Source organism: Halichoeres trimaculatus, unplaced genomic scaffold (assembly GCF_033239565.1).
Source record: "Halichoeres trimaculatus isolate MK-OKI-2021-1 unplaced genomic scaffold, fHalTri1.1 fHalTri1_scaffold_8, whole genome shotgun sequence".
Taxonomy (NCBI): Eukaryota; Metazoa; Chordata; class Actinopteri; order Labriformes; family Labridae; genus Halichoeres; species Halichoeres trimaculatus.
In genome coordinates, this window is record NW_027437186.1 from 14,843,657 (window position 1) to 14,870,966 (window position 27,310).

General features: G+C 41.8%; 1 protein-coding gene across 1 annotated transcript in view; it reads right to left on the reverse strand.

Annotated features, from left to right (window-relative positions):
• The window catches only part of mmrn2a (multimerin 2a), a 41,787-nt gene that overhangs the window by 9,318 nt on the left and 5,159 nt on the right, over window positions 1-27,310 (reverse strand). Inside the window, exons 2-5 of the mRNA XM_074676457.1 lie at window positions 21,456-21,578; window positions 18,693-18,799; window positions 15,584-15,664; window positions 7,033-7,299 (exon numbers count right to left, since the gene is read on the reverse strand). Coding sequence (XP_074532558.1) covers window positions 7,033-7,299; window positions 15,584-15,664; window positions 18,693-18,799; window positions 21,456-21,578 — 578 coding nt within the window. The remainder of the gene's footprint in view (window positions 1-7,032; window positions 7,300-15,583; window positions 15,665-18,692; window positions 18,800-21,455; window positions 21,579-27,310) is intronic.

The window sequence follows — 27,310 nt, forward strand, 5'->3', positions numbered from 1 at the left end:
ACTCAAGCTTACTGCATAATGACTTATATAGTACTTTCATATCATATATTATTACTGTATAGCACTTAGCAAGAGCAAAATTCTATTTTAACTGCTTTGCAACCCTCCTCACACTGATGCTCGTGCTGCTCTTTTCTGCTTCTGCTGATGCTCTCCCTGCCTTGGTTTTTCATCAATGCTTATGAAACAGGGAGGTGTGTGCTCTCCCCGCCTCTGGCTTTGGCATTCCACATGGGCATGTAGAAGAGCAGGAAGGCTCAAGAGCAGGGCCTTACTGCCAAATGTAACTCATTGGATGCCAAAAATAATATCCACTTTTGAATTAACTTCTGTTGCAAGTTGTGGATCCTCAAGTTAAATACTTAAGAATGGTAAAGTATTTAATATAATCTTAGTTAAACTGCTCTTAAACACTGTCAAAAATGTTAGTTCACATTGTTTTTTTTTTTTTTTTTTTTAACATTTTGTTGTTATTTTTGAGCCTGTTCTTCAACCTTTATCTTTGCTAATCTAGACTTTAGCCTGGAGTTAATGACACAAGACTTTTGACTGAAACTTTATTTCCTGTTTGTGACATTGTTTTTGGTCTAACTTCCAGTAAAACCAAGCAGCAACCTGCGGTCTGAGAATATGAGACAATGTTGAAGAGCTAGAATCTACTGTTTCCTGAGTGTCTGTTTAAGGCTGGCTCCAGAAGTAGAGTCACAGACACACCGAGCCAAAAAAATCTGTTTTCACAGCAGAAATTAACCTATTTACAGCCTGGTTCAAAAAACGTCTCCTGTCTGAGTCGCTAATTTCACTATTGGCAAACTGTACGAGAGGTGATTTTTTTTCTAACTCAGCAGTTCAGAGGAAATTAACATCACCAGCTAGCCCAATCAGAGGCACAGCTTAGGTCACGTGACTGGTGGGCGCCCTATGGCTGTATTCAAAGCCCCTGCCACTTCCAAAATGGCTGCGATAGACGATCTGCTTCAAAAATCGTTTTCAGAAACAGATGGGTGACGTCAGGGAGACTACGTCCATTAATTCTACAGTCTACGAGTAAAACATCTCAACTTGCTTGCAGGTATAATTTTGAAGGCATTAGTTAAGGCAAAGTTATTATTCAATTGCGGCTTTAAGGATCCAGAACTTTTTGAGGAGCCTCCTTGCTCTCCTCACATGCTGCATCACTCCATGAGAACAAAGCCTTTGCCAAATTGTTCAGAGTTTTCTGTGAAATAAATTAATGTTACTTTCATTTATAACCGGTCTCCTCTTTTTCTTTTAGCAGCTTGAAGGTTCAGACTTTGTTTTCAGGTTGACATCAGGTTTAGGTTCAGCTCAGGGTTAAGAGCTCAGGAATTTTGGACGGCCTCACAGGTATAGAAATACAAATATGAGTCTGTGTGTGTGTGTGCCTCAGGTCACTGCTGTCACTCTCCCGTAGAGACACAGTCCAGAAGACACACACACACACACACACACACACACACACACACACACACACACACACACACACACTCGCACACGCACACACACACACTCACACACACACACACACACACACACACACACACACACACACACACACACACACACACACACACACAAACACACACACACACACACACACACACACACACACACACACACACACACACACACACACACACACACACACACACACACACACACACACACAGTGACCTCAGCCTCTTTCATCACAACCTGTTTTCATTAGGACAAACCAAACCAAACTCTCATTTCCCACATGCTGCACGGTGCTGAGGGGTCAGAGGTCACACTACAGTGAGGCCACACTGCGACAGGAAGTTCCAGGTCACCTCAGACTCCAGCTGCAGGAGTGAGCGCGGTGCTGCTGTTTTGAAAAGTTTTTGAGGCTGAAATCCAGCACATCCCGGTCAGCTGGTAGTGTTTCTGTCTAATGACTGTCAGCGTGATTTACTGAGGCAGGCTGAGAAAACTTCCTGTTCGGACAAAACAACGTCTGTGGGCTGTTTGCTTCTCTGAACGTTTTGTTGTAAATGTCACAATTAAAAGGTAGAATGACACCATAATGAGCAGTGAGGGGGAGACTGACAAACACACCAAACTGTTAAGCACCTCGAGTGAGAGCACAGAGTGTGCCTCATATTCTAACTGTCGGACTGATCTCCTTTCTTATTTGGAAACAACACTCATGTGTGATCACACAGATGTGAAACATATAGCTTCAGGCGGCAGTAAATGTAAACATCAGGAGGATTTCATTCACTGTAACTGCAAACATCCACATCCACTTCACTGTGCACAATATTTGCCAGATGCTGTCAGAAAAAATAAGTGAGTTCTCAGTTAACCATTCAGTTAAAGAAAATTAATGTTTTTTTACCTGAGCAACTCAGGGCACATTACAAACACTATAACCCCAGGCCTCTAGTGACGTTTCTCCATTGTCATTTAAAGATGGCAAAGTTGGGACTCACTGAATGCTGCATGAATTGTCCACAGGTGGTGGCAAATCCACACTAATGAAAGATTCTTCTATTGTTGATGTGAGTTAAAGTTAGATAGCTTGACCCCCAAATCACTGCTATCTGAATACTGGTTCACCTCACATTTCCTTAAATTAAACAGTGATGAATCTGAACTCATTTCAATTGGCACTAAATCCACACTTTCAAAAGTTCACACCTTCTCTCTCACAATCGACAACTCCTGTGTCTTCCCCTCCCCTCAGGTTAAGAGTCTAGGTGTCATCCTCTACAACACACTCTCTTTTCGGTCTCTCATAAAAAACATCACCTGGTCCGCTTACTTCCATCTCCAAAATATCAACCGGCTCAGCCCCTCCCTCGCTCCTCACAGCACCTCCATTCTTGTCCACAGTCTTGTCTCCTCCCATCTAGACCTCTGTAACTCACTTCTCTTCAGCCTTCCACAAAAGTCCCTCCATAAACTCCAACTGGTCCAGAATTCAGCTGCCTGCATTGTCACCAGAACCCCCTCCCACCATCACATCAGCCCCGTCCTACAGCAGCTTCACTGGCTCCCAGCCAAGCATGGGATAGAATTCAAACTGCTCCTGTTCACCTTCAAGGCCAACCACAACCTCGCCCCTCCATATCTGTCTGACCCCCAGGGAGCAGGGCCTTAGCTCTGCTTCCCAACTCTGGAACTCTCTCCCACCAGACCTCCGAAATCTGACCTCCCTGTCTCTTTTCAAATCCAGACTCAAACCCCACCTGTTCCTAACTGCATACTCCTTACCATGACTACTCCACCCTCAAATTATTATTATTTGGTGTAAAATACTTGATCCTGATTGGTCTGAACCCTGGGATTATGGTGACTGAATCTCTACAGCAACTGGCCAAAGGGTTAAGAATGATCAAGGAGTAGCTTGTGATTTTATGGCTCTTTGGGAGATTTCTTCAGTCTCATCAGCAGGTCCTTGACTCTACCCGATGATGTCATGCACCGTGAGAGCCAAGTTTTAAGTGTGAAAACCCAAAAGTTCATGTTGCTTTAACAGTAAAATATCAAAAACTGAAGAAGATAACAAAAAGTTGATTACAGTTTAAATAGTGGAAAGATTTGTGAACATTTTATTTCCAAAATGAAGCTTTTTTGCTTCATTTCTGAATAAATACTTGATGTGAAATGCGGAGCCCCATTTTAACATCCAGCATTTGAGCCCTATCCCTCTTCGGTTGCTAGGCTCCGGCCTGTTGGCTATGGCTGCCTAGGTAAGGTGAGGAGCAGGAGGTCAGGATGACGTGCTGGTTCTCAGGTGTGAGCTAAGAAGTGACCACATGGACCTGTCCTTCCATCCATCGTTATTGGAAACGTAAGACCTATCTCCAATAAGATGGACAAGCTGGCTGTGCTAACCCAGCAACAGAGGGAATACCAGAAGGCAGAGTAGCATCATGCTATTCACAGACATGGCTAACAGAGCTAACACCAGACACCAACGCCACATTGGAAGAGCTTCACCTGCAGTGAGCAGACAGGATCCAGGAGACAGAGGTGGAGCATGACTTCAATTTTGTTGTACTTGTTACAATAACAATAACATTTTATTCAATTAAATTCTATTCTATTCTATTTCCATTCAGGTCTCTGTTCGTAACCTAGGTGACACTACCAGCTGAACGCATTATGACATCATAATGGTCAGTAAATGAGATGAGGGGACTGGAGTTCTAGAGTTCTTAGAGGTCTATAAATACCAGCAGATCTTACTCTAGTCATTCTCAATCATTTGTTGGTGTGAGTCGCAAGCCTGTTCTTGTTTGTTGTTGCAAATTGCAAGTAGTGCTATCAAAATGCCAAAACAGAAAGTAATCAAGGTGAGAGGTAAACGCCAGGAGGACCTCATTGATGTTTCCTGTGTGCAAAGTGTGGAAACACGTGATGCACCTGCAAACACAGAGAGGGAGAACTCAGGCAAAAAGAAAAACAAGAAAGCCGGACTCAAACAAGAGGTGATGAGGAAGGTTTTGATGGCAGAAGAATCCCAGAACATTGGGGATTCAGAGTGGAAGAATGATATTACTCCTGATCCAGATGCAGATTTCATGGAAACAGTCAAAAGACTGTCCAAAAAGAATCTCATGGAAGATTATGTGACGCTGAGAGGGGAGTACTTAGCATTGCAAGCGAAGATGGAGGAAAACCAGCAGCTAGAGGAAAACCAGCAAAAGGGTGATGTCCTCAGCTCTGAAACTGAGAAGAAAATAGAAACTCTGGAGGACAAGGTGCTGGACTACCAGCAACGCATCTCAACTCTGACGGAAGAACGCAACGCCCTCCGTCAGGAGATAAAAAAGAGCAACACCCTGAAGGCAAACGCCGCTGAGAAGGAGAAACGTCTTTTGGAAGAAGTAAAGGATCTTAAGCATCAACTGAGCCGCCAGAAACTTCTCCAACAAGAGGACGAGGAGCTGAAGAACACGCTCAAAACAAGCCAGCAGGAGCTCAGCGCAGAGAAAGAAAAGAACAGGCGTCTTCTGGAGACACAGAAAAATTTAAAAGATTCATACAAAGAGCTCAAAAATAAATACAACACAGAGGTCACCACTGTGAGAGAAGAGGCTGAAACTCTTCAGAGTGAACTCCAGAAAGAAGTCCAGGTTAAAGCTGACCAGGGCATCGAAGACCAGAGGCTCATAGAAAACTTAAAACACCAGCTAGAGACCACCAAACAGGACTGTTTGGAAAAGGAGAAAAACCTTGCAGAAACAACCCAGAGGCTCACGATGTGTCTCAGCTCTGAGAAAGAGCTTCAGAAGAAGCTGGAGGATCTTGAGAAGGAGCTTGGCTCTGAAAAGGAAAAGAACATGCTTCTTAAAAAATCACAAGATGATCTCGAAGCTTCCTTCAAAGAGCTCACCGAGAAGTATGAAACAGAGGTGGTCACTGTCAGACATCAGGTTGACTTCTTCCAGGGCCAGCTCCAGGAGGAGGTCCAGGTCAAAGCTGACCGGCTGACAGGAAACCAGAGGATTATAGAGGAGTTGAATGAGGAGCTTAAGAGCACCAAACAGGACTGTTTGGGAAAGCAGCAACACCTCGAAGAAAAGACCAAGCAGCTTACCATGTGTCTCGACTCGATGAAACAGATCTGTGAAGAGTTGAAGGAGCTGAAGAAACAACAGAAAATCAACCAAGAGGAGTTTGATGCTGAACTTCAGAAGGAAAGAGTTAGCAATCAACTCCTCAGGGAAGAACTTGCAGTAACCTCCACAAAGCTGAATGACAGGTGTGCGACGGAGGCCAACTACAAACAGGAGAAGGAAGAGCTCATCTGTCTCACAAATAACTTGCTGAAAGATACTGACAAAATCAAGACACTTATGGGTGAGAAGGATGAGATGCTGAGGAGTATGGCTGAGGAGATCCAAACTTTGAAGAACAAAGTCAGGCAACCTGAGAAGAAACATTCAGGTGAGACTGCAGCTGTGAAAACTGAACAAGGATCCACAGAAGACCTGACTGAGACCACCAAGACAGCGACTCCACCCAGACCCTCAGTCTGGAAGAGGTTCAGGCACGCCATCGGCCTGAGGAGGCCTCAGTGCTTGAGGTGAAGGAGGGAGGCTCCAGCAACTGCTCAGCCCCAACCTTCTGAGCCTTCCACAGGGAACTAGGCCTCACCCTGAACTTTCCCCCTTCACCGCATCATCCTTCCCCCCTTTCCCTCTCCCCCCCTTTTCCTTACTGTAGGTTTTCTCCGGGTGTTCCGGTTTCTCCTACTATCCCAAGTTAAAAAAAAAAAAAAAAAAACATCTTTAAAATTTCTCTTTGATTCAAGATCATTAAAAAAAAGAAAATAAATGAATATATGAATATGTTTCACGTAAATAACTAATTTACATAATCTGAGACCTCCACTTAATCCAGAGGTATCAGTTGTGTGTGTTTTACCTCTTGTTTGTACTCAGATTGCATCTGACTACCACATTTTATTACTTTTTTTCACCATAATTATTTTGTATGTGTATATTTGAGTGTGTATGAAGTTTGGTGAATGGAAAAGCCTCTAGTGACTTTCCTCCAGTGTCATTTAAAGATGGCAAAATCTGGACTAAGTGAATGTTGCATCAATTGTCCACAGGTGGTGGCAAATCCACACTAAATAACAGATTCTTATTGTTTCTTTAAGTTAGAGATGGATAGCTGGACCCTCATATCACTCACTATTTGAATATATGGTGTAAAATACTTGATTCTGATTGGTCTGAACCCTGGGATAATGGTGGCTGTGTCTCTACAGCAAAAGTGATCCTAAAGCTGCAGATGTTAGCCTTCATTAGCTGGAAACAGCAATCCTGTTTGGGGTTCTTGATGCAAATGAAGCCAGGAACAAACTCCTTGAGGCTGATGGGGCTGAAGTTAAAATTGCAGCCAAAATAAATGAAACGAAACTCAAAGCAAAGTTTTTTTAATCAAGATGAGTCGAATCAGATCATACAGTCATTTTTTCGGCCCTTCATCCTGCTCCAACTACACAAATCTGCCCTCTGTGGTTGAACTCACCATGGCGTCCCTGCTGCACGCCGTGGCGGTGATGGCTTCCATGATGGCTCCCATGATGGCTGTGGTGGAGATATTGGTTGTGTGTGTTTGCAGCCTGCTGTGAAGCATCATGGAGGTTGTCGGCATGGCCTGGGTTCAGGGTATGGCGTGAGGTGTTGTGTTGGTTGTCTGCATAGCCGGTGCCATACAGAGAGCTAAGGGGGACCTGGTGGTCATTTTGCACTTGGTCTGGATCACCGTGCTGCAGCTGGAGCTTTGCCTGAACACCTGGAACACACATCACAGCAAAGAAATCTATGAATAACAACACCTTGCATGATGTCACCTCAGCTTCACTGACCAACAGAGTCTGGGGCAGGGATTTGGACATTCACTTTGTCAACAACAATGGTGCTGATAATCTCATAGCCTTTTCCTCACACAGTTAATCTCATGTGGTCAGACTTAGTTTAAGGATTTGTGGTAAGATTTCCTTAAAGAAAATAATCAAACTCTACTGCTCTACTCATCAACTCTGGAGGCTCTGTGAGTAATGTTCATGTTTTTATGATTCTGACGAGCCTTTAAACAAATCTGTAGTCCTTTTCTGGGATGAAAACTGCATTTCCCATGAGCACCGTCACCCACTGAGATATGTATGTGACTTGCCAAAGTGTGCATTTGTTATGGGGGAGCATGCTTAGCTTTGTAGAAGTATTAACTGTAAGATGAGCTGAAACGCTGTTTAGTGTTACCCACCATGGCCCTGGTGTCGTAATGCAGGCTCCCAGTAAATGTCAGAACAGGATAAATACACTGCTCAAATAATTAAAGGGAACACCTAAACAACACAGTGTAACTCAGAGTCAATCACACATCTGTGAAAGCAACACTGACTGATACTGAAGGGCTCCCTTCAATTCAACAAATATGATTTTTCATTTACAATGGAATCAGCATTAACATTAAATCCTGTTCAAAGCCATTTTGCTTCTTGACCTGGCTCAGTACTGGTTGAAAAGTTTCTCCATCTAAAACAATAGTTCCACAGAATACAAACATCAATAGAAAATTTGGCTTCGTACGAACTTGCTGCCCGTCTATATCTATTATCCAATTTTATGTTTTATTCCTTAACTCTGTGTGTCAGGTTGAGCAAGCGACGCTTCAAATACTGAGAGAGAGAAGCAGGAAATCAGACAGACATGTAGTGAGTTAGACAGACAGGCTGATGTACGAGGGGAGTTTCCTCAGTTTTGCTTCATTGTTAAACTTAGACTCTGAGCCACAGCAGGAAAAAAGGGCTCTATATCAGTGACCTGGGATCAGAGCAGGGGACAGAAACACAGCGGTGCTGCAACAAGAAGAGGAGGAGGGGGAGGAAGTCCTGCAGTGTCATCGAATCTGTCCCTTTGTAGGCCCAAACAATCAGCATTGACACAAGACTCTAGATATTGGTAAAATAGTTCTGTGCTGTTTGATTTGAGCATTTGGGGTCTTATTTCTAGAGTTGTGCACCTGTTCTAACTTTAAACTATTGTCTACAAGCATGAATGTTGCAGATACTACTCAGAGGACAAAGCTCCCACTATTTAGTAAGCTCTTTATATGGTTCAGCTCCATTCATGGGACACACTTCAAAGCCCTCTTCGTTCAGTCTCATCGACCTTTTCATGCTGCTGCTCTGATGTTGTTTAGTTTATATTTTAATATTGTTTGTTAAAGATGCCTGAAATGACAGCCTGCTGGGTGTCTCTGATTAACCTCTAAAGAATCATGTTTAACTGTGTGAAAGAGCTGATGACTCATCTCCGAGGCGTTCACATTGAATTTTAATGTGTTCCTGTTATTGTGTCCTGTCTCTTTCTGCTGTTTTCATGGTTTAAATATGTTGACTTCAGCTTGCAGGAAGTAGGTTCAATCGGAGGTGTGGTGGGAGCAGGCTGTACCATGAAGAGGTGTGTGTGTGTGTCTAAATGGCTCTTTGTTTTTCTTTGTTAGTTAGATCAAGGCTCTAAAGGCCAAAGGTCTATTTTAGTCTGATTTTTCCCCCAAAACAGTCTCTGTTTTGATTCTCAGTGTTCTCAATGCCTGAGCCAAAAACACTTATTCTTCAGGAAACATGCAGCGTACAAAACACAACACTGAAAATAACACTCCTGTCTCTATTAACCTTCAGTTTATCTAATATTTATCTCCCAGGAAATGCACGTTGTGGCAGCAATAGACAAACCAAGCAGAGACGAGGAAATGTAAAGTCTAAAAAAAAAAAAAAGTCTTTATAGGCAACACGTCGCTGTAATGTGTGCAGCTTTAAAGAAATAATGCACAGTTGTGAAAGACTACAGTAGGACTGAAACATGTGACATGCTGCAACTTGATACATAATCTAGTCATGTTCAGCCAAGTCCGGTCCAGCTCTTAGTGACTGAGCAGACTTACAAACCACTCTGTGAGCTTGCCAACATCGCTTATGTAAAAATTGTTTGAACCACTTCACAGACTTCTTGAGCATCTACCGTATTTTGGCTGGTCATGGCTAAGCACAATACACTCATGATTTGATTAGATTCAGTTTGATTCTTTAGATGCAATTTGATATTGATTGGATTTGTTTTTGCTAGGCGCCGCTCTGTTGGCTATGGCTGCCTTTTTTTTCTGTCTCTTTTTCGTAATCTTTGTATTTGGAGTGGATAATTTGTATGGCTCATTTGTTGGTCATGGACACCAAACTTTTTGTGGCTTCGGTGATATTTTTACTACTTTTTTTCTCCTGTGTTTGTCTGGAGATCCTACATGTAACCATGGCTGCATTGTTTACATGTGAAATCAGCTGTTAGCAGCCTGTAGCATGTCAATGTTAACTGGTGTAAGGCCTGATGTCTTCCCACAAGGTGAGGATGACGTGCTGGTTCTCAGGTGTGAGCTAAGAAGTTATGACATCGACCTGTCCTTCCACCCATCATTATGGGAGCATAAGATCTATCTCCAGTAAGATGGACGAGTTAGCTGTGCTAACCCAGCAACAGAGGGAATACCAGAGGGCAGAGTAGCATCATGCTATTCAAAAACATGGCTAACAGAGCTAACATCAGACAGCAATGCCATGTTGGAAGAGCTTCACCTGCTGTGAGCAGACAGGATCCAGGAGACAGAGACTGAACAGACTGCTGAAGAAGCTCAGTCCTGGACCCTGTGGAGGTGGAGGCTGGCTGAACTGGAGAATGATGGACAAGCTGTCATCATCTATTTTCTTATGGACCTTTTTGCACTTTCTCACTTTTGTTTTCTTGACTGCTGCTGTGGCTTTGATTTCGTTGTACTTGTTACAATGACAATAAAGTTATATTCTACTCTATTATTGATTTAAAAGCTTTAATTTTCGATTATAATGCCCATGTGAACATATGTGGTATTTCACCTCACGTTTTGGAGCAATAAAAACAACCAAAATGTCAGACTTCAAAGCTAAAGGAGCTGGCTTCACGCTGCTGCTGCTTTGGCCGCAATTTTGTTGTTTGGTCTCGCGCAGCCCTCCAATTTGGGGAATGGCCACAGAGGTCTGGGGAGTCTCACTCCTGCAGAAGCTTGTCTTGATTATGTTCTGTTGTAGATGGATCTATCTTTATCACCCAACATTTGTCCTCCACCTAAACTTTCATTTATCAAACACACGTTCATCTTCTTTCATTCATCCAAGATGGGTTGAAGTGATGGCAGAATTAATACTTGAGTCCAGATCACTTCTGCAGTGTTTTTTATGGCTCTCCAAGGTCTCCCCGGGCTGCATGAGATATATGGGGATCAGATTTCTCCAAAAAGCTCTCCCCTGCTCCCAGGTCTCCTTCCAGTGCCTGAAAGACTCCACCCTTACTGGCACTGAATGAAACTGATTGGCCACAGTCATTTGGTCACAGTCCAAATCATATTTCTACCAAATGTCTAAATCAGATCTGTCTGATAAAAACTGTCCCCTTTTGTTTACAGTACGGCAAATTTCACAATCTGTTTTATCATAACTGTAAGTGGTGCACAAATTCATACAAACTTAAAAATGATAACTTCTGAAATAAGATTGTTAGTGATGTTGTACCTATGTTGGGCAGACTCCTCAGGGAATCTTCAGTTTCTCACAAGCTGTTTTTGGATACATCATGTGGTTGTTTCTTATCCGGTAAATTATCCTGTAGTCCGATAAACAGAGCTGAACCTGTTTGTGCTGATTCAGTCTAAAATAGTCAGTCAGCGTAAACTTTCAGTAGAAGGTCATCTACTTGTGTCGTCCTTGAGTGGAGAGAAGAGTCCAAACACTGTCCATCTACCTCTGAACATTTCAAACATCCTTCACTAAGACCCCCACACGTGATCCCAGGGCGCTTATCAAGCCCCCAGCCAGCTGTGCAGGGCTTGAGTTAAAACAAAACAGAAACCTAACACAAAACACTTCCTTTACTTCATCCGGTCACGGTTACATCAGTTTCACCTCCTGTCACTCTGCTGTGACCTCTGACCTCCTCGTACAGTGTGTAACTGCGTTAGCTGATGACAAATCTTCATTAGGACAATGACGCACTCCCTCTCCTTCAGCGTGTGAGTCACTGTGTTTACAGGCCGAGGATGTGGGAAGGGGCCTGACCTTGATAGTGGGAGCAACTCGCCCACACCTCCTTCCCATGAGGGTGGGTGGAGGGGTGGTGGTGGTGGTGGTGGGGGTTAGACCTCCTCCTGACCTGATCTGGAGGTTTATCGAAGCTGAGCTGCACAGCTTCCTTACTTTGTTAAAGAGGCAGGAATGAGTCAGAGCACTCTGACATGTCCTTTTTTAGAGCCCGGAGGTCAGGAGTGTGTGTGTAAATAATCACGGACATGTTTTACTTTTGCTGTGGACACATAAATCTGTTTAACATTATGGGGACTCCCCTTGCTTTTGGAAGTCCCCATAACAGTAATCACTGGGTGACATCCAACAAGCCAGCAGTTTCTTTTCACTTTGTGTGGGGCAGGAGGTCCGACCATGTGGTGCATGATGGGTACACTGCTGACAGAAGGTCCCAATTCAACCCCATTCAACAAATTAGGCTCATGTAGCTTTGACCAAACTGTCCATTTTGGCCATGATTATCAAAACATAGAACAGAATCAGTATCCAGTAGGCAGCCAAAAACGGTGTTAAGACACTTTTTTTTGTCAAGTACTGTTTATGTTTGAAAAGAGGAGTTTATATTCCAGCCATCAGTTTGGCCAAGATCAAGCATGATGTGTCTTAGAGTCGTAGTAGTGGAGAGTCTAGTAGTTCAGATTTCTGGGCTATATTTCTTAAAGGTCGAACAAATGTCTCTTATTCAGCCTTTTAGGTTAGGGTGTTATTCAAAGGAAATGAATCAAAGTCAATGTAACGTCTGATGAAGTGATGGAAACACATTGGTGTGTGTGTTCCCAGGCCCACAGGGAAAGAACCAGAAAACAGAAGGAAAACAGATGGATGATTGTTGATTTCTCAGTGTCAAACAAGAGTGGCGGGGATTACACCATCATGTCATAAATTCTGTATGAACTGTAGAAAGTCACACTAAACTCCAGACAGTGCCATAGTGTCAAAGTCTGACTCCAGTCCTGATTTAACGACTCACGACTCAGTTTGAACTTGAGCATTTGAGCATCAAGTTGCTGCCAGGATGCTTAACCTGTGCAGCTGTAAATACTGGGTTTTCCTTTCAGACATTTCACGGACAATAGAAGCAAGAGCGGACACCATCAAGTAGAAGATGGAGAGAACCTCAAGCTTTGACAAACCTGTGTCCAAGTAAAGAAAATGAGATGATAAAGCCACTTAGATAGATGGTAAGGTCAGTGTTGATGAGAGAATCTGACATGTAATGGAAAGTGACAACTGTGATAATTACAACCAATGTACAATTTACTGTTACCATGGTAACAGTTGTCTGCTCGGTAAGAATTTTGCTTAAAGGAACATTTCAGGTTTTTTCAAAGTGTGTATGTATGAGTCACAGGTCAAGACAAGTCAGGCCAGTTTGCCATTTCAGTAACCATCCATCTCAGTTTGAATGCAGCTGGATTCTTTTTTAGCACTTAGAATTGCCACCAGAAAGTTTGTTTTCACACTATTTGCAGATGAAGTTTTTCATTGAAGGTGTGAGCTCACTGGCATCCAGTGGTTGGTACATTAACTAGTGACAAGGAACTCATACAAACACATTTTAAAAAACCTGACAGGAAGGTGATCATGCCTTGGGGATGTATTTAGAGGAGACATCCACAGTTAATTGGTACAGTTCTGTACACTTCAATGCTAATCTCAGGGTGTTATAATCCTCACTGTTCAAGCTCAAAAAATGGGTGTATGCTCATATCTATGCACAGGTCGGCATTTATCAATCTGAACGTGGACGTAGGGTACGCTTAAATCCCAGGCCAGGTTTTAGCTTGTATTCGACAAGTGTCATGTTGAAGGGGAGAGTGGTGTACAAGAAAAATCTGTCTGTGACGGAGAATTATTAGATCATATGAGTGCAGCGCATTTTCAGACAGGTTGTTTTCTGCCGCCACATTTATCAATACCTGATCAGACGTATGCCGTGATTGGTCCAGACACGCACATTTCATAAATCACATGTGAACATCGACATTAGCTTGTTTCTACAATCTGCACCAATTCCCATGAAAGATTGATAAATGAGGGCCACTGTTTGGGGTTAAACGTTCCTCATGTAACGTGGACTCAGGACGTGTGAAGCTGACTCTGACCCAGCTTAGATCCTTTCAGTGTCTTGAACTCAACTGAGACTTGAGCAATGGGGACCTGACAGTCAAATTAAGATTTGGTGACTTGACAATGGTACACTTCTGTCAGCTAAAGCAGAAAACCACCGCCCAACACCACCTTCAGACTGAAAGGTCTATACAACTATACCCAGCCCCAGCCATTTGTTCATCTGTGTATAAGAGATTAAAGATTTTAGGACTAATTCATACTTTTTAATTAGGGATGCACGATATTGGATTTTTGCCGATATCCTATATGCTGATATATCGAAACCCCTTTTGGCCGATACCGATATCGATAATCACAAGTTCGTTTGTTTTTTTCACTGTAAAGAAAGCTAAGTCTATCCTGTACTGGAATTTATATGTTACTCTTATTGTGACGGTCTTATTTGTTTAAGAAACACACATAAAACAAGACAAAATACATTTGATTTTACCATAAATAAGAAATGTATTATTTTTATAAACTCAAGACATTCAGTATTGAAATACAGAAAAATAATTTCTTTAGATCACATGAACTTTAAATGTACAATACATTTTTAAACATAACCAAGTTGCATTTGATTATTTTAGAGCTACTGTAACAACCTGGTGACAGACACAGAGCTCTGCAGTGCAAATAAATGAAGTGCTACATTTTATTTAAGGAGCTTATTTTTCAGATGGAAAATAATAATAATCCTAACTGAATAGCACCTTATCGGCTGTGCATATCGGCAGAAATTTTCATATCTGCCGATACCGATAAATGTGTTTTTAAGCTTTTATCAGCCGATACCGATAGTGTGCCGATAATATCGTGCATCCCTAATTTTAATAGTTTAAATTTGTTTTTAAACTGAAGTCTTGCTTTTGCAGTATGGGTGGTGGTGCATTGCAGCATGGTAAAACTCTTGTTCTGCACACAAAACTCCAAACTGTGCTTCACTTTGGACCCTGGCTCAGAAGACTAATCAAGTAGCACAAAAATGTGTGAAGAATTGTGTGTCAGGACCGGTCTACTACAGTGTGTAACAAGCTACGAAAGCAACAGCTCTGCTCTGGGTTAGCACTCACCCCCCTCTATCTCGCTGCTGTCTACACCTTCATCCTCACTGTGATAACACACAGCCTCTGGAGTGCTGATAACTTTTGTTCTTCTGGAGGTGACAGGGTGGGCTGCTGGTGTTGTTAACCTTGTTTCTTCCTGTTTATCACAGCTGAGGATGTTAGTGAAAATAATTTGCTTTCTCTGATTTTCCTCAGGTTGTGTTTGTTGTTTCCCATGTCACATTTATTTTGTTGGCCTCTGCCCACCCTGAAGTTATATCAGCCTGCTTGTGTTTATCATCTGAACCTGTAAATAGACTTAACTCTTCCTGTGTGCAGTGATCTCTGCTCCAGATGTGGGAAAACAAGGTTCAGACATGTTGCGTTCCAGCACTAGAAATAAGAAAGTGCCATCAGCTTTTCAGTGAAGATTACTGTTCCTCGAAGGAAGAATCTGCATGATTTCAGTGATTTGGTGTTACATTTGCATAAAGTGTGAGGAATCAGCAGAAACAGATCTGTGATGCTGTTCACAGACTGTCTTTGTTTGGCCAACTGCTGACATCAGCATGGGGTGCTAACAGTCACAATGTAAAACTGTTAATATCTGCAGGTGTCATGCTTATCATGTTCTCCATCTCGTTTAGATATCAGGATGCTTACATGTGTACTAATACGATAAATTCACAACAGCATACATTTTGATATCTGTATGTGGTTTGTGTCAAACCTGAGCACAGTGTGGTCAACCCACCTGAATGATGTGGTTCTGTTTTTATCAGCTTGGATACTTCAATTGGATCAGATTTCTCCGGATTCAGCTGTGCACCAGGAACTGAAAAAGACAAACAGAACAGGCTCAATCAGACAGGAAACAAATCCATGATGGATCTTAACAAGGGATAGAGAGTACCGGTGCCAGGTATCAGCATCAGGACGATACTGGCTTTATTTCAGTGTATCCAGTACTGGTGAAGGCTGCCGATGTCAGCCACTGGTGCCTAAGGCAAGAAAATCTCACGTCGAGTAAATAGTTGTCTCTACATTGCCGAGGTTTGACACCACCATGTGCGATTGATAATAATTTCCACCTTCATAGTGTCATGCTGCATGCCAAAGAGTTTAGTAAATCACACACAGGACAAGTGATCGCTTCAAAGTTTGAAGAGATGCTCGACAAGTGGAAAACTCCCAAGGAAGCAGTTCCTGATGTGTTGTGAGACAACATGAAGAACACAATAAAAGATATGGATGAAGCAGAGTCGCTCACACACCCCAGCTGGCTGTGAATGAAGGACTACTTGCTTAGAAAGCTGTTTCAGATACCGTGGCCATTGGGTGGAAAATAGTTGGTCAGGATCATGGATGGTTGATTGGTTAAACACCTTGCTGCAGGTTTCAAACACGTGCTTTGCTGACATTGAGAGAAATTCACTCCAAAACTTTGCAGCAATACTCGATCCAATGTGATGAAGTATCCCACTTATTCAAATGTTAGAAATTGTTCAAACTGAATTCCTATCAGAGGTGGGTGGTGTTATGTTTGTGCAATACTCAAAAACTACACCGTGCAGCTGTGTTCATGTTGGTTTACACTGTTGCACTGTTTACATTTTACAACCTTTTCCTCTCATCGCTACTGGTCACGTTAAAGACACAGTAACCTGTCACTTTCAGTGCATAATGTCCTACAGGACACATGAACGCAGGACAGACCGTTTTCAGACAAAATAGGTAGAGTAGCCACAATTAGACTCAAGTAAGAGTATTTCTACTCTAGAACAATATTACTCAAGTAAAAGCAAAAGTAAAAAGTATTTCACAACACAAGAAAGAGGCCTGTCACTGACTTTTCCACCTTCAGGTGACAATAAGACCGTTGAACAGCTCAAAGGTTGAAGCTTTATTCTAATTTTGTGCACCTCTGAATAAAACTAAGGAAGAATTAACAGCTGTAAAATGTTTTATCCTGCACTTAAATTTCTTAAAAAAAACAAAACAAAAACAGTAAAACTCTAAAACTTGGTGGTTTTATTTTTCACTTTCATTACATATCTGAAGCTCGGAGAGTTGATGTTTATTTTTCACTTTTGTTAATTTATTACATATCTTAATCTCAGAGTGCTGAAATTTTAGACTTAATGGCAATGACTGTGCTGCCTCTTTTTTTCTAGAAATAAAAGTTTTTGTTAAAAAATGGTCTGTCATTGCATTAATTGAAATTTTATGTTTTTAAAGTACTAGTGGTATCAGCACCCAGTATCCGTGAGTACTCAAGAGGGGAGTACTGGGCAGATTTGTGAATGCTGTTTTGATTACAGCATGTCTTTTTGTGTCATGTGCAGAGGTTTATTAGGGACAAAAGCTGCTTGTTTGATTTGTAAATCAGATCCATGTTCATCTGTAACGACTTCATAAAGTACGTTAAAGGTTTTTCCTTTTTGACTGTCGTTAAAGGTCAAAGAATATAGTTTTTCCCACACAGATAAACTTTGACTTTCAACACAGACAAAAGAAGACAGACTGCTGAGAATAGAAAAGAGGAAACTCCCCACACACACATACACACTTAATCTGGATTGAGTTTTCTTGGAAGTATGTTCAAAAATAGGCTTCAGAGGAAAGGAAATAAAACAGTGAATGGGGGAAAGTTTGGTCAGTTTCTATTCTGAAACTAAATCCAAACTGAACTGGGTCCAAAGTAGTCCTTCTAAAACGATCTGTTTATTATTATGCACAAGTGAAACTGACCTATCAGAGGTACCCCTGGAGTCCTAACTAGGCCAGAAGGGTGTCTCATATTCATCAACAGAGGCCTCTTTGAAGCACAGATACAGGAGAGGATTAGTCAAACTTATTATAATAACTCAAAGCTGAAAACAACAAGCCTGTTTTTTTTTTGATTCAGAATGACATTACATCCATCCTTCAGGACTAAGAAACCAAACTGAGGACTCTCAGATTGACATCTGATTTCCAAAACATTTGTCTCTTTCTCCTTTCAGCCTGTCTAGCCTGTCAAAAGGGAAATCTAATCCTAAAGCATTTAAATACAGAGGTTTTTTTGCTTCAATAAACTTGAAAAACATAATTCTGTAAACGCCAAGTGATAATAACTATTGACTGAAGGGAATTTAAGTTTGTCTACAAACAAACTCTGGCAACAACACTGAAGCCAGTGTACAGATGCAGGTGCAAAAAAAAACAAACCTGCAGTTCCTTAAGGGACACAACTTGAAGCTGGCTCCTACAGCCAAAATATCACTAGGTCCCATGTTAAAATGTCCACATATTCATTTGTCAGAGATCAACATGTTTACATCCTGGGTCAGAAAGTCAGGAAACGATTTGGGCCTTTTTCATAATTTGCACATAATTTGGAGACAGATTTCTTTTTAAAGAAAAGACATCACTGAGTTTGGTAGTTCTAACTCGGTGAAACAAAAGTTAGAGAAAAAAAAGTCCAACATATGTTTTCGTACTAGAGAGATGACTGAGGCCTTAAGCCTGCCTCTCTGCTTGAGTTGATATTGACCAAAATTTAGGCCCAGCCAGCATTTCTTCAATGGCAACCTCCATCAGTGACCTTAAAAACATCCCCATCCAAACAAAGGCTGATATCGCAGTGATGACGTCTACGTTTTCTCCAGTCTATGGTCTGACTCTTGAATCAATCACATGGATAAATTTAACAGTCTGGATCCTCTCGTAGGATGCTCTGTTTAAGTTTCTGATGACTTGATGGCGGGATTTTTAGAGACTGCATCAACAAACCTCCTTTACAGTCTTAAAGATCCTGCCTACTACACCCCACTACCCACTACTGACTCACTGATTCATTGCTGGTGTTTCTGTCCACTCACCTCTGTCCTCACAGGTGTGTCCTCCATGTCCTGGGCAGCATCGCCACAGTAGGGCAGTGACGACTCTCTGCTCCTGCTTGTAGACTGGCCGAGTGGACAGCTTGTACCTACACACATGAACACACACAGGGCTTAAACGTGAGGTCTGCATGAATTTCCGTTAGTTGTTAGTAAACACAAACTCAAACTGGGCTCCTCTCGCTCCTCAGTGCCAGCAGCAGCAGCTCACACCCTCAACCTTCGATCGTGACTATGTGAATATTTTCATGTGAACATATTCTGGCCTTGTAACTACCTGCAGCATTGCGCTTTTACATAGAAGATACTCGAGAGCCGTGCACCTGACTGGGCGTGTTAGCACAAGCTAATCACGGTATCTGACCCATACCTGGTCGGCTGAAAGCCAACTCCCGTCCTTTTCCAGTGCTTCTCTCCAAGTTCCCTAAAGCGAGTGAAAGCTTCACCCTCGTTTAATAAAAAGCTTTAATTGTTTGGTGTTTCGTTTCGCTTTGGTTGTTTTTCTTGCCCCTTGCTGTCCACTATCTTAGCCCCTAGCTTCTCCCACTGGCTAATCAACACACAAAGCCACGTTCGCACTGGGCGCGTTGTGATTGGCTGACGTAACCACGCTTACTCTCTGCCCAGAAAGTCCTGATACAACAACGGTTTTAGGAAGAAACGCAAAAGTTTTGTTATGTTTCTGCCTCGCGTTTAGTCGGAAACAGCCTTTCAGTCAACCTAAAACGCAAACTGTTGAAAATGGCTAAGGGTTGACATTTTTCCTGAAACGCTGCCGACACTGTTGCCGTGTGAACAGTCAGACGGCGTAATCAATGAAAACGCTGACGTCACACTCCGCTTCACGCGAGCGCATACAACAAGACAACAGTACCGTTGTTACGATCGTCGTGAATTACCGTGTTGTGCTTGTACTGCTGAATCTGCTGTAGCCTATCTGCTGAATCTGCTGACTGTCTTTCAACAAAATGTGCATCTGTTGCTCCACTTTTGCACTTAGTATTCGCCAAAACACCAGATGACCGGCTCAACTCTACTTCGGTGTAGATCTCCCAATAGCGGCTTCTGGACAAGACAGTTATAGCGCCGACTACAGGCCTGGAATGCTTACTACAGCGTTTTCAGCACCCCGGCGTTTCCAGATTTTTTTTGTCACTGCGTTTTAGCATTTTCAGATGAAAACAGATGTAAACACAGCCTCAGGCAGAGACAGACACACACATGTATAGAGGCCCAGGAATGAGGTTTGAGCAGCATTAATCCCCCCAAAATTTTAACGTTTACAGGAATATGTCATGACATTTTATTTCTTGGGAAAATCCTTCAGACTCAACCTTTAAATAACTCTAAGCACAAACAAAGATATTTAAGACTGAATGGTTTCAATTTGTGTTTTTAAATAGAGAAACAGGATGTCTTTAATTGTCCAGCTTTCTTTCAGTTCCACTTCATGTGGTTGTTGGTTAATACTATCTGTCACTTTTGATCAGTTTTAACTAAACACACATGCTCCTTCCCTCCAGCTGCACATGTAGACTGGAGTATTCTTTATTCATCAAACCTTACTTTTTACCTCATTATTTTTCTTAATTCTTTTTTTCATGAATTTATTTTTAACAATTTTATGATTTCTATTTTTTTTTGTCAAACCTATCAATAAATGTGTCTGAGAAAATAAATGCCTAAGCTTATTTAAATGTTTCCATCTCCCCTGAAAAGAAATGCTTCCAGTCAGGTGATTGGTGATCCAGCAATCAAGTTATCAGAGTCTTTATAAAAGTTGTTGGATGAAAGAACGATTTGACTGTTGTTTGGCACTAAATCCACTGGAACTGGTTATCGCCACTGTCGTCATTTCACAGACTGATCCTGGTTATTAAAAATAAAGAAGCTGTGCTCCATGAATGACCCCAGCAGTAGTTAATCCACTCAGAGCAGAGGGCTTTGAAGTAGGTGAGAGGCTTTGAATGATTTCATCCCATATCCAGAACTTCTGATCCATCCTTGGCCCAAAAAGTAAGACTTATAGGTTCCAGAGCTAATGTGAGCGACTGTTTCTGAATTTTGGCAACCCCAGTGGAAAAAAGTGTCTTTGTCTCATCTTGTCCTGCATATATGTATGTTTTTGATTCCTGACAGAAAGAAATGTTTGATCCTGCCATTCAACAAATTGTGGGCCGTGAGTATTTGTGGTGGATGTGTGTTTTTAAGTGTGCTGTGATCGTCTGGTCTGACTCCTGCCTCCTTCACAGTCAATACAGGCTTTAAAAAACAACAATACAAGGGAGTCAGTCTGCTTGAAAATGGTCCTATTTCCTTTTCCATGCCATAAATAAGTTATTATAAGAGACTCCGATCTAGAGCTTTTATGAAGAAAATGCCTCTGAGGGTTTTTAATTAAAGATAACGTCTAATTGAATTACTTTTTCTAGTGTATTTGTCTTATAATATCTGGGCCCTGGGTCATTTTTGGTTTCAAAATCAAAATAAAACATTAATGTAGGACATTTTTAGCTGATCAGTTCTAAATGTAGAGTAACTTTTACCAGTTCACTGATAGCTTGATTTTTACATGAATGTCCAATGGGTAGTAAAAAGTTTGGGTATATCAAACATTTTAATATATTTCCTCTGTTATAGTTATAAACTTGTGTTACAGGAAATGTTTTAGTGCAGGACATTCACCTTAAAGATAATTTCACAGTGTGGTGTCTGCATGTCCACCTCAGCACAGGATGTACTTACATGACCACCTGACAGTTTGGCTCCTTACTCGGACATCGATTCTGAGACCTGACGACGTACGTCTCTGTTCCACTCATAGCTGCTGTAGTGACCACACGCTCCTGCACGAAAGAACACCAGTTTCTGCAGAAGACACACACACACACAAACACACACACACACACACACACACACACACACACACACACACACACACACACACACACACACACACACACACACACACACACACACAAAGTCAGGATACTGATGCAGGGCGATAGCACACACACACACACACACACACACACACACACACACACACACACACACACACACACACACACACACACAGCGCTTCAGGGAAACGGATGAGATCATTAAGCAAGACTTTAGTCTCACACGCACACAGTATCCAGCTTTTTCTGAGTTTGTGTGTTTCCAGGTCATTTACTGATGCCTCCTTCCTGTTCAGGGTCAAAGGTGAAACCTGGTTCCCTCTCCTTCCTGACCACCAACATTGAATTTTAAGAAAAAGTTTGACCATTTGGAAAGTTATGTGACATGCCGGTCTTTAGTGAAACATCCCAGCCTTGCAAAAAAAAAAAAAAAAAAAGTGTGATTTGGTAGATTTTTCAGATTCATCAGTGAGCTGTAAAAGTAGAAGAAAATGGAAATGTAGATATCATCTTTCCACCACAACCAGGCGAGCTATTCTCTATTGTATCCATTCTTTTCACATTGCTAAGCTAAACAGCTGCTAACCTGGGCTAAACGTGTTACAGACACAAAAACACTGCCCCCTCAACACGTTTGAGCTATCATCAAGAGAAAAATGAAGATGTTTTACGATGAAACAAACTGTTTCTTCATCAGTCATCCACCTCCTCTACCTTCAGGACTAAAAAACGAGAAAACCACAACAAGAAGACAAAACTACATCAGTGAAATTAAACCACCATACACACCAGTGGCAGCTGATGGTCAGTCAAGAAGGGGAAGCTCATTTCTTTCCGGCCTACATCATAAATTTGTTTATTTAATTAAATGTATATTCTTCCCTCCGTGTCAGCTTGTTAGCAGCTGGAGCTGCTACGTGAGACTACAACAGGCTGTAAGTGTGAGTGACAGGGGGAGAAGCTCCATAGCTGTAGCTGTAGCTGCTTATTGGTGAAAAGAGAGAGAATCTTTAAACACAACACTCGTCATTTTTAAGAAAAGTAAACTCACTGGGGATCGATAAAGCCTCCAGATCAGTCCAGAACAACTGACTGTAAAACTCAGAAGATGCTCCGGTGGAGGGTTATACTTCAAGACTGGCTCATTTCACTGGCAATCAAAAAGGGATTTGGCCACAGACAGATCATCCAATCATCATGCAGAAGCCCAGCTACCAGGCCAGCCCACTGCCTCATAGACCCCCAGAGACGCTGAGCGTCCGATGGGCGGGACAAAGCCCAGCGTTTATCCAATGACCGTCCAGTTTCCACCGTGGAAAAACCCACTCTACGCTTCCCAGCTGAAGTCAGAAGACACTCAGCATAACTGCGTTAAAGAGCTGAGACGCTGCGGGGATCAATGAGAAGGAGGTTGAGCCAGTTACCTGTGATAGGTAGCTGATTCTGAACAAAAGATGAAGGAATTCTAGCGAACATTTTGTCAATAAAATGTACACACAACAGTACATATCACCACTTTTTTGGAGACATTTTAGGGGAAGCTGAGCTTCCCTTGCAGTCTTGGAGCAATCACCACTGATACACATAAAAAGCACCACCAGAAAGAGGAAACATTGGAGATACATATACACCTTGGTGAGTAGCAGACAGTAACAAACAAAAAGCCTTCAAACTACAGTGATGGATAATTACAGTAATAAAAGGCGAGACAAACCACAAGTTGACAATCAAAACACACACTGAATAGGCAAATAACTACAATAGTATAAAAGTTAAAACGCTATTGGGTCTAATAGCAAAACTGTTGAATGTTTGGAGTAACAACAAATAGAAACATTCCAGTTATTTGCATCATTTACTTTACTCATATCAAAACTGAAACTAATGCATTTACAAGGAAAACAAAAGGGCTAAGATTTATACAATTATAACCGCAGCAGGACAAATGCCTGTTTGAAAAGCTGTCAATACTCTGACACTGATAATGCCTATATAACCCTCCTGATTGTTTATTCTTGTACTCTGTGCTGTTTTTGTGCCTCCTGTTTGTTTCTCCATCAGTCACAGCAGATATCATGCAGTCACTCTGTGTTGGCCGATGTCCTGGTTAGTAAATACCTTCAGACCCCTCTGTCTGACATGCCCTGTGTCTCACCCTGTGTGTGTGTGTGCGTGTGTGTGTGTGTGTGTGTGTGTGTGTGTGTGTGTGTGTGTGCATGCTGCATGTTGATGTTGGACTGTTTGTCTCTGTACTTCCTGTCTATGGCCTCTGGCTGACTGTGTCACCATCAGCTTGGAGAGAGTTCAGCTCCACTTTCATGTTTCACAATCAGTCCTTTGTGTCTGAAGTGTCTCTTTATACAACGTCAATGTTAAACGTTTGCTCTGTAAACACCTCATAAATCTTTCTTATCTCGCTTTTAGAATATCACAACTTTTATCTGGGCACAGTCAGTCATCACATGTGAAAGGGGCTGAATATCCGCCCTCATAAAAAGTATGCAGTTAGTTTGTGGCCTATGTCAACTTGTAGAAGGTCAGAATCAGCTCACTTTAGCTTTCATCCATTGAGGTATATTTTTCATAGTCCTTCTCCTGAAGCAGTTATTTGTTATCATTAATCTATTGCCTTATAATATTACTAAACTTGTAAATATTGACATTAAAAAACGAAGATGTTCACCTGTTCTTGGAGCATAAAGCATCATTTCTGAGCAGAAGGACTCAGTCCACCTGCAGGGTGTCTCAAACCTGCATTTCTCCACTGGTTCCAGACTGACATTACATCATGTAAAGTCTACAAGAGGTGGGTGCTTTTCAGGCTTTATACTGTCTCTCTAGGACCTCTGTAGAGGCTTTTTATGACTTCCACCTAAAAAAATATGCTATTTTTTCTTGCACTGGTGTTATGGAAAACCCTTTTTTCAGCCTCTGTCTGAAAAACTTCCCCTTCCCAACAATTGACCAGCCCTTTGGAGGTCTGTCATGGGCGGAGCTATGGGCAGACCTCAGTGTTTGAGGCCTGCCTCTCCAACAAGTCATGAACCCATGTCTGTATGTATGTATGGAGACTTATGCAATGATTGCATTATTTCAGCAAATTTCATGAAGATCTCATTCAGATCTTGTGCAATTTTCTTCTGGTCAGATAGTTTGAGGATTTTACAGACAGATTTTGATATCTACAACAAATGAATGTAGAATTGTTTAAAAACTGGTGCATTTTTTTGAATATCCAGAATTGTTACTTTATATCCCTATTTAAGATATAAGAAGGCTTAACACCACCTCTTTCAAGGTATTTCAACAGATGCTCACTCTTGGACATATTCAACATTTTGTTGGGTAGGTTGCAAGAGTGAATGTAATCCAGGATTTTTCCTGTCATCTCCACAGTTAACTCTCCTATAAAGCCAGGGTGAGGTGATAGTAGAGAGTAGTAGGAATATTTGGGATGACTCAGCAGCAGGGGTGGGTGAAGTGATATGGTGTTTGCGTAATTGTACAACCAACATGGAGCTGGGTTAATAAAGTATCAGAGCCTGAAGGAAATGAATGAAAATGAATGAAGCAGGCCAAGATGTCTGAACATCTGCTTCTTCACTCAAACTAATGATCTATACTGCTTTGACCCCCACATTGTTGTCAGCGTTTCACCATTTATAATCATGTCCTGTCTTCTGTCTTCACCCACAACCCCTCTGATCCATTAGGGCAGACTGTATAACATGAGGGACGTGTGTAAAAGAGTAACTTTAGACAGTTTTGGGGACAAAGCTTCATACTGTATGCTCTATTACTTGGAAAAGCTCCAGGTCATATCCAGCATTGACATTAGCAGGTCAGACGACCAAAGCTGTGGACAGGAAGAACGTCCTCATCCTGAGCTGCTGTGAGACGGTTCACCTCACACACACAGGAATTTACACCTCAAGTATGATTATCACCTGTCTGTGTTAAATACTTAAAAAGTGGTGCTAACAAAGCCTGATCAAACACATCTCACCAAATTTCTCTGTCTGTTTTTCTCTTTTGTCCGCTGGGGTTAATATTGTGTAAGCTGGGGTTTGTTTAGCTTCAAGCAGAAATGTGTGGGTATGCCACAGTGCTGTCTAGAATAATAACTTGAAAATGAATTTGTTCCCACAGGACTTGGCTCCTGGTGTCTCACATCAGAGTCCAGTGTTAAAAATAGATCTGCTGTCTCAGTCCCATCCCACACAGGACTCAGCCTGTCACCCTGGTCTCTGCTTTATGCAACCACTCTCCCCCTTTGACCTTTGACCTGTGAGGAGCGTGCAGTTGATAAATGTTTGTGCAGGGTATAATTAACACTGTACAGGGTCAGCTGAACACAAACACACCTGCAGGCTCCTACAGGTCAGAGGACTTTCATGCAGCAGTGAGCCTAAAATCCTCCAGAGAGGGCAGAGGACAGATCTGAGGGTGCTTGAACAACCTCAGAGGGAAGAAACTTTAATCTTCAGCTTCAGGTTAATACATCATGTCAGAAAGGATTTTATTATTCCTTCTTATATTTCTCCTTCCCTTGAGGCAGCTTAGTCTCAGATGCTTCCCTGGGTCACAATTTAACCTGAATAATGTGAGACACAAAACTCCTACAGGTGAATTATTTCTCAACATGTCCTGAACCAGTTTCTTATGCAATGACCTCATAAATTCAACAAGTCTCATAAAGCTTGTGTTTTTTTTTTTTTTAAGAAAACAGGGTTTTGAGCAGCCATGTTGAAATATGAGAAAACATAATACCCACTCTTTAAGTGAACTTTAAGATGGTATACACAAGTGTTGGCTCTTTTAGGGTCCTTCTTGACTCCAAAACAGCGTAAAAAAGACAGTTTCCCAAGTTGTGTTCCAGGACTTTGTGTTTTGATCCAGACCTTATTATGGTTATAAAAAAAAGCGCAAAAATTAGTTTGTATTTTGATTTTCACCTCCATGACAGCTTTCATAATAACGCTGTGTATGAAAATGGGCTGAGTGCCATCTTGAACAGTGTTTTCAGTCATCTGAGTCAGGATCCGTGTCTGCTGGAGGTCCCACTCTGAGAGAACCACATAATCTGCAAAATTCAGACTTTTAACAACAATAGTTTGGTTTTACAAGACATTTGCAACCAATTCTAGAGATTAAAAAGATGCAGATTTGCGTTTACATGTTTAATGTGTATGTGTGTGGTTTTTCAGCCTTCAGACGACTTTATGTCGGAGCAAGACCTTTTTGAAAAAAGTCAGCTTAGTTTACCGTGCCGCTGTTCATCGTTGTTGTGTAGCCCTTAGAGCTGAGAGACATCCACAGCTTGGGTTTTACACTTTTATAATTGAAAACTGTCCCACAATTAAAAACCATGTGTCGGGCTGAATTTACGTGAACTTATGAAAGAGAAGAAATTGGATTCTTCCAACACAAACATCCAGACATTTGGTTTAATTTTGTGCTGTCAGTCACTCTTTGTTCAAACACTAATTCTCATCTTGAACCAGAATCCAGCTGGACTTCCCGTCTTTAACAAGACTTACTTCTTCAAGTGTCACAGCTGTGGTCTGTAAAAGTGTCACTTTGGAGCTGTAGTGTTTGTCCAGATAAAATTTGTTTTGTACATGGGAGAGGTTCTCAAGAGCCAGAAAGAAAGAAAGGGAACCTTGACTCATCCTGGGAGAGATGAAGGAGGACGAG